Raw genomic sequence first — 10990 nt, 5'->3', positions numbered from 1 at the left:
ATGATTGCTTTCTTTTTTTGGTCTTTATTTTTTAAAAAATTCTAAAGTAATCTCTATACCCATTGTGGGACTTGAACCCACTCCTCCAAGATTAAGTCACAGGCTGTACCGACTGAGCTAGCCAGCCAACCAACCCCATGGAAGATCACTTCTGCAGATAATTCTCACATCTACATTTCAAACCTTGAGCCTGGCAGCGCCCGCGCGCGTGCGCACGCGCACACACACACACACACACACACACACACGCACGTACACACACGCCCTATAGCCTGAAGGAAGAACCTAGTGGGCCTGTGTTCTAGGACTTCCAGCCTGGCTTCTACTAATCCCAGTGCACACCTCATACCAGACCAGTCTCTTTCCTGCTTCTTCCTGACTCTGCTCACTCTGCTCAGGACATTCCTTTTTCCTTCTTCCTAGCCAAATCCCAGTATCCCGAGACCCTGCTCAAGTGCCATCCAACTGACAAAGTCTTCCCAGCTCTCTCCAGTCCTGTTTCTCCCCTGCTCTAAACTCATATGTCAGGCAGCAATGGACCACACCTTTGTGACAAATTTTGAACTGTAATCTTTTAGCTCGTCATGAGATAGCAGAGTTTGTTAATACACTGACGTGGGGACCCTGCCCTTTTCTTCTGTTTCTGATAGCGCCCGGCACAGTATAATACAGACAACAGATCCTCAAACACTACTGATAGAATGAGGTATTAAAACCCAAATTAGCCAAATAATACAACGGACACGAGAATAATATGTACATTCCTCTTTATTTAATACAACACATAACACATACAAAAAGAAAAAAACACTCATGTAAAAGGTCCTGTCACAGAAGGATAGACAGGAAACATCTACACTGAATCAAATAAGGCTCCTGCTTTAAAACAGGGGTTTGCTAGCTATACCTGGAATATGAGCAAGGCTGTTGCAAAAAAACAAAAAGAAAAGAAAAAAAAAAAGAAAAAAAATTCCCTGCACTGAAGGGGTATATCCATAGGGCTAATTTACTAAATTCACAGGTCCATATTTAGGAATGTTTAAGCCCTCTCACATATCCAAAATTCATCAGGGTTTTATGAAATGTGTGGTTATTTTTTTGGTTAAAAAAATTTACCTGTCCTTCTTTCTGCTTAGAAAACAGTGACAAGAGCTCTCTAAAAACTAGAGACCACCAAACCACCCAGAGTTTGGAAAGCTCTACCATTCAAGTTCAAAGGGTGTGCAGAACAGAGAATGCAAAGGCAAGATGGCAGTGGGAACTTAACTTCTCAGTCATGTCCTGGCAGCCCGTATTCAATCCACCGTGGAAAAGACAAAATGGAAATACCTCGGCTCAGTGCAGGGGTCAGTAGCAGCAGTTTGTCCATATTCCTGCTCTAAGTAGAGCCGGAAATTAAACAAGCACCAGTTCGTCTCAAAAGAGCCTTATACAAACACACACACATACATACCCACACCCATTCACATGTCCTCACCACCCCCTTTTATTTAAATTTATTATTATTATTTTTTTTTACTAAAATAATACAAAAAAGGGAGACAGGTATATTTACAAAAATCCATGGCTGGTACAGTACATAATTTTTAAGACACACTAAATGCTACAATCTTTCAGGTCCTGAGATTATTACAAATATCAACTCAAAGCTGTGTTCAGGTCCAGTTTTAAAGGAGGAAAAAAAAAATCCCAAAATATTAAGTCACACACTTATTTAAAATACAGTATATCCCTTCAAGTTAGCAAAAACGCACCTCCCTAGAAACAAATGCAAGACAGTAATCAGTGCCCTTTACCCAGAGGAGCTGCAATTCTTTAGGCTCCTTCCTTCGAGATCGGTTGTGGAACATGTTGGCATCTCTGTCAAGTGTGGAGGCGGCTAAAGAGGAAGATGTATACCTGGAGGGAAGTTCCTCTAGAGAGTGAACGTTCACTGTATTGGTTAAGTCCTGTTTTTCCTTCTGTTACCAAATAAAAGTCTTTCCCTTATCAAAATTCATACCCCAAGTGTTGGAAATATGTGCTCACCCAGACTAAAAATCAGAATCCTTATTCCCAATCAGTAATAGCAAAAAGATCTGCAGTCCCACAATAATTTTACAACTGCAAATAAACTTTCTTGCTTGTAATAAAGAGAGAGAACACCCATCCCTTAGTTACCTCGGTAGGCTCTGATTAGCGTATTATTTGGGTCACAAAATTCTCACCAGCCAGAGATTTCTTTTCCTTTTAAGCTTGACAATGTTTCGTGAGCAAAACACAAGGGCAAGCCCCAGATAACATACCTTTCTTAAGGACAATTTGAAATTTTTGATACTTTCTATAATTTTTTAATGACAGCCAACAAAAGGACAATACAAAGTTTGAATCTTTTCTGTGGCTGGATGTAGATCAGAGGAAATGATTTGTAGGCTGAAAACCTGCCTCTGCTGGTGGAAAAGGCCCCTTGCTTATTGGAAGGTCTCAGATGGTATATGTAATTAATTATGTAGGCAGAGCCAGGATTTAAAAAGTCGGCCAAAGATGGCCAACTTTCTAACTAACTATATAAAACAGCAATAGATTTTATCAGCTGAGAATAACTTGTCTTTTAGTGCCCCTAGCCAAAATCAGGGTAATCCTTGGTAGTTTTGCAGGTATGGGAAAGAAAAACTCTTATGTGCCAGTCCAGGGCACACTAACCTTGCAAACAGCACAAAATAGCAAAAAAATGAGGAAAGGTTGGCCTCAAGGACAGAAAATATAAGATAGGGAAGGTCTGACAAATTAAAGGCAGGTTGTCACAGAAAAACATGCTGACTGGCTGGTCTTGGTTACTGTTGACTCTTAAATGTGCTTAGAGGGTAGATGGAGTTGTTAACTTCAAAAACAGAAGTATTTCCAAGTTATCTTGAGTAATACTTATCTTTTTTATATTTCAATTAGGTTTCCATTAGTGCTCTATTATAAAATATTTTAAAACTAGATTTAAGATAAAATAGAATTGTATTATCATTAGCAAAATGGGAGCAAATAACATACAGAGTTTTCTGAGGAACATAAAACTGGTTCTAGGAAATTATATGGCCCGTGTGAAGCAGACCTTTGCAAAGCAGGTTTATTCCAGGGGAAGGATATGAAAATAAGCAAGGCAGAGTATTATGAGAAATAAGAGCCCTTAACAAAGGTCTGCATCTCATTTGAATGACCTTGAAAAATATAAGGAGGAAGCCATGAATTGTAGCAACCACAAGGTATAGTAGTAGAGAAAGCTAGTTTTTAATACAAGGGAGAAGGAAAAAAAAAAAAATTCTAGTCACCAGTGAACTTGATGCCAAATCCTGGACATAGAATCCCCTTTGATTAGACTACTGAGGTTTCTGAAAGTATCCTTGACCTGTTTGGGATACAGTTTGGAAAACTGCTAATGGTTCACCATAAATGGCAATATGTAAGAAAGGTTAAGAAGTTAAAGAATAACAGTATGAAGAAATTAAATAAAGATCACAAATAGCTACTTTTAAGCCAATGATACTTTGGGAGTATCTGAGAAAAATGTTAATTTTTCATTTCAAAGTTGTTCAAAGGCAGTCTGATGATAAGCCTCCACCAAGTCCCTGTCTGAGTCTGTGCAAGGACAGGAACATTGTCCTGGACTATGCCTGCAGTCTTCACTTCTGAATGCAGTGGAGACCCAGGGAAGACCGCCAGAGTGAGTGAGAAAAGGACGTGAAAGTCTAGTCTTTCCTCTAGGGACTCCTAGCAACTGGGTGATGAAATGGTTAACTTAAGGGCTCAAACTAGAGGTAAGAAGTAGGAAGAAAGGAATTCAACATTAAATATTCAAAGCCATTTTTAATTAGAGTCTGACCAACTGTTCAGCTCTACAAACCTGAACACTGTGCCACAGAATCTAGAACTTTCTCAGAACTGAACATTGGGATGATTTCTTCTTAACAACCCCAAGACATTCCATGATTCTCACTACAGTTTTGCACTAGAAAAAGGATCTGTACTTAAGTTTTTCAATATAAAGTTCACATTTCAGGATAGATGAACACACAAAATATCTGTTTTATGCTTCTGTTAATTTTCTCTAGAGGAACAAACACACATTCAACAAAACCCTTATGCCTTATTTCTTTGGGTAGAAGTCATTTAACAGTTGTATTTGAAGAATGGAAAGAGGGAAAATGTGGAAAATAAAGAGTATGTTTATCTGCATAGTTGATATTTAGAGGTTACTAACTAAGGCGTTATCTTGAAAAAAGCAATAAAAAGCCAAAAGGTGATTTTTAAGACAAAAACATCCTATCACTAGATTAAATGGGCCTTGGCCCATTGTGGGAATTAACACAGATGCTTTGTCTGCTTGGGCCTGGGGCTTTCTCTTGACTCACTTGAGCTGGGTAATTTGTTCCTCATCCTCTACATTCTCTTTCCTGACCCTGAATATGTGCTATAATTTAAATCTACACACACTCTCTAATAATTTTTGCTTAGCATTTAGCACTAACTACAAACACAGCATCCATTTTTTCCTGTTGCTGTTGTTTGAAACGATAAAGGAAAATTCTAAGTATCACTACCTAACATGCCAGGATGAGAGGGGGATAAAGAGGGGGAGCTTCATTTCTTCTTTAGAGATGGGCAAAACATGCTTCCTTCTGTCCCTTCCCCTTCCCACCCCACGTCCCAGCTAAGAAGTGAATCCTGCTTCCTCTCTCCCATTTTCCTACAACCTGAGCAGTGGATGGCTCTGACTCTTTAAGGGGTGGAAGAAGCAGGAGTTACACAAAGGTAGACCAGCTAGTGTCTACCCAGCTGTGTGTAGTGCTTGCCCCGACAGCACAAAGGTGGATAAACCTGTAGTGACAGGATTAGTACACAGTCTCTGATGTACAAGGACGAGGAGACGCCCATTCATTCCTCGAAGGTTAAAAGCTTGGCTGTCCATCACCAGACAAGTGACATAAGGAAATTAAATTGCGAAGATGGAAAAGTGAGGCAGCTAAAACTTGCAGGATCATTTATCAACTCCAATAGCCAATCATCCAAACTTTACCTAGCTGTAGCTCCACAACCTTGGCAAAAATCACACGTGTATTAACATCATAAAAGGCTAAAAAAACCCCCAAACCTACTTATAATTAAGAAACTTAGTGTGACTCCCCCGAACCCTTGTTAACCTGAAACTAACCATTTTAATCCCACCACAAATATGTTTAAATAATATGCATCTAAAGTAGAATTCCAGTGATTTTTCTTTAAAATTAAAAATCTTATGGTACTTTTATACCCATCACAGGGAAACATTTTTTAGCCTCTGTGGAAAGATGGTAATACTTTTTTAATTACATAGGACATTTTAGAAAAACTCAAAGTATTTTTGAAATAGTAAAGTCTCTGATATCCCTGGGAGGTAGGTGAATATTATTATACCCAATTTTCTAATGGGTAATCTGAGGCACGAAGGTTAAATGATATTCCCCCTGTTAAATACAGTAATTCCAGAGTAACGCGTCTGAGCTGAGGCTGCCTGATAGTGCTTCCGCTATCCGGTGACTCTACCAGGAGCCGCTGCTTTCTGTTATCCACCAGTCTCCTCTTCCCAATTAAAATGTCTTTAAAAGGGGGCACTTATTAGATATATTTGTACTGGTCTCTGAGGATTGGTTCAGCTTAGTCTCCCTTTGTGTGTCATATCTGTTTTTAACAAGAAACAGATGAATCTTAGATACTGAAGATTACACTATTCCACTCCAGGGAGAACTCTAAATAGCTATAAAATCAGATTAAGCCAAATATAATAATTTGGCAAATGAAAAGAAAACCGAAGACCTCTCAAGAATGCTATAGTTACGTGAATGTTTACGTGAGTATCTGAAGTCTAAGTTTATTAACCTTTTCACAGATATGCAGCTGTATGAATTCTTCGAAAATCATTTTCCAGAAGAAAATACGATGCACATTGAATGTGGACAAAGCTGGTAACTTCCTTCAAAACGTACTCAGACATAACACCGATCTCCTAACTCTGGCTCCCCCATGTCTTTACGCTTGCCTGCCACAGTGCACCTATATCAACCTGACCCTCAAAAGACTCTTGTTATTCCAATGCTTTCTCCAGGATTACTCATGCCAAGTTTGAAGGGCAGAGAGCAGAGGGTTACATCCAGGAATAGTCAATGAGTCCACTAAATTTACTTAAATTGAAATAAATGACTTATTCTATTTATGTATTTTTGTTAATGTCTACAAACAGATATTCAAAGGGGAAGATAGCATCTTGTGTAAAGACAATTTCCCAATCTACCCATTTTAATTGACTAAAAGCAATGGAATAAACAAGCCAGAAGTTTTGCAAACATCAAAAGGGCTGTGTTTGGAAAGGATGCAATGGTACAGCAGCTACTAGTTATATATATATATATATTACATATGTATACATATATATACACATATATATGTATTATGTATCTTACACATATATCCTTATACATATAAAGAAAAGGAAGAATATTACAGCATGACATGACGTTGGCAAGTTTGAGATTCTTCCTCCTGAATCCCCTGACTTATAAGCCTGTACTTAGGATATCTGAGAACACTTTTAAGAGGGGGAAAAAGAAAGAAAAAAAAGGCACTTAACAAAGACAAAGGCCTGAATTGAGCATGTTTTAGAGGAGTAATATAAGCATTTTACCAGAGCTAAGAAATGATTTACAGAGAGTTAAACTTTTCCCCTTCAATTTTATGAAATAAAACTGTATAACATGTTTGTAATCGGTCATTTACCCACTACTGCACTTCTGTTTCATTATTACAAAAGCAAAAAAACAAAACAAAACAATCATACATGCACAATAGAAAGTACAAGTGCCCCTTTTGAGAACATATGGTCAGCAGAAACTACAGTGCTGAAGCACAAGGGAAAGTTCTCAAGTTCGGCCTGATTATAGATTTTTCTCACTCTGCTATTTCTAATTTAAAACAAAGAGAGTCAAAACAGCAACAAACAAAAAAAGAAGCCAACACAAATTCAAAACCTACATGATAATAAAAAGAATTCCGGGACCAGTGTGCTTTTATGGTACACTCCTAAAATAAAGTATCCTAACTCTATGTATGGGTCAAGTTATATGACAAAACCTCCTAGAGATAAAGAACTGTAAATCAGATTATAATCGACCAATACAGGCAAAGTTCATTATACAAGTGTAGCAGCAAATATGATAGACAACTGGAGTTCTAGGAGACTGTCCCAAGGGACAGAGAGTTCTCACAATCAATGGCAGTTTGAATAACAGTAGAGTTTCCATCTCAGAAACTGTCGTGAACCAAGTAGAGGAGGGAAGGGGTGTGGTAAGGGCAACCGGAGAAGAAAGACTAGAGGGGCCTGCCCTTTCCAACCCTGGGTAGTAAACAATTTAGATCTGCTTTGGGAAGGGAAAAAAAAAAAAAAAAAAAAATCCTGGGTTAAAAATCTTTTCCAGTAAGTTGTTTTCAACAGGTGTCAAACCCACAGTATCCAAACAAGTATGTGCCCGGTTCTTCCTCCTACCTTGGTGATGCAAGAAACCCTACTCAACTTCTGTGATATTAAAAAAAAAACGTAATTTGGGCTAACAACATCCATCAAAGGGGTGGCAGGCATAAAAGAATGTATGAACACGAGCCTCTGATTTCCTCAGAATATCAGGATTCTGCGACTTCAGATTAACTTCACTTCTTTTTCCCAAACGTTTTTCTTCAGGTTGATCTTAAACCCCTGATTTCTTTTACCCTCTGATCTCAGAAGCATATGAGAAAGAATTATCATTGAGTTATAGTGGAATTATTGCTTGCATTGATTCTGGAGGCTCTGAATGAGCTTGACACTTTGCTCCCAAACAGTCTCCAACCGAGGCTCAGCACGGCTGTCTCTGAAGACAACTCCGCTGACCGTTATTGCTTGTGAATACTGAGGATTAACTTGTATGTACAGTAACAGCTTATACATCAGTGAAGGCAATTTAAATACAAGACAGTTGAAAACGAACAGCTTAAATTTTCCTGAATCAAGAGTCCCGCCGAGTGGGACATAATCAAGTGTGCTGATTATTTTTGCATTGGGATGTTGCTAATGCTCTTCGGAAATACACGTTGCTCTATATCCTTTCTGACTACTCACCATTTTAAAAAATAACATAATTTGACTTTTAAGTGCAAAAATACAGTATGAGTCACAAGTCTCTGGGCTAAAAAATAACTAATTTATATGTCTGTATTTAGTAAGAAAAACTGTAAAGACAGGTGCCCGTAAAGTATGGACACCATTTTCAATGTTATGATCTAGAAAAGAAATAGTTCTGTATTTACAGGTAGGAGCTCTCTGATCATACTTATCTATTTAGAAATAAAAGGATGCTTGTTTCATCTGTACAACACAAAAGGGTAGACTTGATTGAAATGGACGTAAGTTAGTGAAAATGTGGTATGGGGCTGAGGGCAGGATCTGGCAGCAGTCCTCACGGAATCAAGACTGAAGAGAACAGAATATCATCTCCCTGTATATGGACTTCTCAGAGCCAAGGGCCTTCAGATATTTTTACTGGTTAGTTACAAAATAATACTTGGGGGAAGAATTGATAATCCTGTTCTTCTCTAACGGAGACAAAAGAATCATCAGGGATCTTCACATGGCATGATTGAGAACTGATGGATTTCAGAAACTGAAATTATTCCCTGACTTAAACTAGTGATGCATTTTTATATAGAAATAAATTTATGTATACACACAGATGAACACGTGCACAACTATCAGCAGGAAGAGAGATTAATATGCACTCTGACTCCTGGTTCAGGAAGTGAGACCAAGGTCAGCTTCCCAAAGGCAAAATCCTATACAGACAGTATTAGCAAAGACTTTTTTTTTTTTTTCCCAAATTAGATAAGAGCAACAGGTATACTACACTGGAATAACTCAAGAATTGGGTAAGCTTCCCTAATTAAATAAACCAAACAATCTTTAATCAGACATATTCAATTCAAGTCAAGCCTCTAGGCAACATTGCAATATCCTTTGGAAGCATCCTCTAGGGTGGACACAACATTCATATTTGTTCTACTGGTAAACTAAATTCTTAGAGGCAAGTAATTATAGCAATGATTCCTCTGAAACAGTCCTCTGCCTTACTGTAACATTTTGGAAATAAAGTTTTCAGTTACTTATTAACTTTTTACTATGAAGCAAGCCAATGTGACTCTGAAGTCAAAATACAGGTAACACAGATCTGAACAGATCTGTGATAACTCATTCAGTCCTGTAGGCTATTTGGGACTTTTGTTTAAAAAGGAAAAAAAGGCCACATTAATGCACTTATTTAAATAAATCTAAAGGTATAGGGTGACTTGTAATGAAAACATGCAAATCTTGCTACTACCAATCTGATGCCATTTTTTAGGTGAGTCTGTTATAAATGGATCAAGCTTACACCAATCTTGGGTACGGTTTAAAGACATTCAGAAGTCTAAATAGGGAGAAAAAAAGAGTGAGAGAGAGAGATTGATAGAGACAAGACCAATGACGATGAAAAAAAAATCAAATGTATCCAAAAAGAATCATAAATTTCTCCCTTAACATCCTTTGTTGAATATGTATTTGCATAAGGAAGCGATGATAACTAAGCAGTCTTACTACTGTCTGCAGGTTTACTAATGTATCAATATTCTCAGTAAATATTAATAAAGCTTTAAGATCCCAAATGCTCCAAATCCATTTCACTACACTGGACACAGGGAGTAAAAATACATTGTGATTGTTATAAAAAATAATCCCTTGTACACATGATCTAATGTAATTCCTCCCTTTAAAATACTATCTTAAAAATTGCAAAAATATAATATATGCCATTTGAATGACCAGTGAAGAGGCATGTGCAGTACACACTTACACCTGTCTATATCACCTGAAGTACCACTAGCTAAAAGACCAGGAGAAGTTGTGAGCTGAGGGGAAGCTGGGGAAATCTACAGTTCAGAGCGGTAGGCCTGCAAGGGCTAAGAGCACCAAAGTCGCAGCCCTACGTCAAAAATCCCCATTTCTGAAGAGAAAAATGTGAACAAAGCCACATTTTAACATCAAGAATGGAAATAAGAATTAACCAGCTCAATACCAGATGCACAAATCACCTGAAGAAGAGTTAAGTACCTGCTTCTGAATGGAAGACGAAATTGACCCTTTTACAAAAAGGGGGCATCAAAGTTTCGTCTGTTAAGAGCAACAGGCTCAATTTCTTGACTTTTAAAAATCTTGATGATTTAATAATATATATCACTGTGCTAAAATAACTTTCCTGAAGCCTCTTTAGTCCACTGATTTACACGGGGAGTTGCTACACACTGGAGAAGATTCAAGTTTGTTCAGGATTGTGTGAGGGTATGATATTTACTCAGCTACTGTCTGTATCAGACACAGGGTCATTAAAATTTGTGTGGCAATTTGCTGCATAGTCCACTCAAATAGACATGATTGTTACTCCTGACAAACTGGCCTAATTCCAGATATATTGCCTTTTATTATGCAATTATATCTACAAGTGTTCAGATCCAACCCCCAGGATGGATGGAGTATACCCAAATCCTCAGATTCCTTCTTCCTCCCCCCGCCGGGGAAAAAATCAAATTTGTACTTCTGTGGGTTTGACAACTGAGTCTCTTTCAAGTCAGTTAATATGATAACTTTGTCTTTCTTTAGAGGAGACCAAAGGTCACTAACTTTGCACGAATGCATTTCTTCCTCCTGCACCTGGCTTTACTCAAGTAACGTTCTCTTTCCTTTTTTCCTCCTCACCACAGTGCTTGGGACGAGAGAATGTAAACATCGACAGAACAGCAGCCCTATGACCACAAGAGGACTTTCCCATCAGGTAGATTCCATCAGCCAGCTGAATGTCTCATCTCCATTGCTTGCTGGGAAGTCACTGAGATTTCCGTGGTAATTTAGTGTCCCCTTTACTTTGGCCTCCAT

The 10990-nt window shown here is 38.1% G+C and overlaps 1 protein-coding gene across 2 annotated transcripts in view; it reads right to left on the bottom strand.

The window, feature by feature from the left end:
* Window positions 1–750: 750 nt before the first annotated feature.
* UBN2 (ubinuclein 2) overlaps window positions 751–10990 on the bottom strand; it is an 83317-nt gene continuing 73077 nt past the window's right edge. For both annotated transcript variants that reach the window (XM_044246685.1, XM_044246686.1), the window contains exon 17: window positions 751–10990. In XM_044246685.1, coding sequence (XP_044102620.1) covers window positions 10941–10990 — 50 coding nt within the window. In that variant the 3' untranslated portion in view covers window positions 751–10940.

Source organism: Neovison vison, chromosome 4, assembly GCF_020171115.1.
Source record: "Neovison vison isolate M4711 chromosome 4, ASM_NN_V1, whole genome shotgun sequence".
NCBI classification, from domain to species: Eukaryota; Metazoa; Chordata; class Mammalia; order Carnivora; family Mustelidae; genus Neogale; species Neogale vison.
This window is presented reverse-complemented; position numbering and strand designations above follow the sequence as displayed.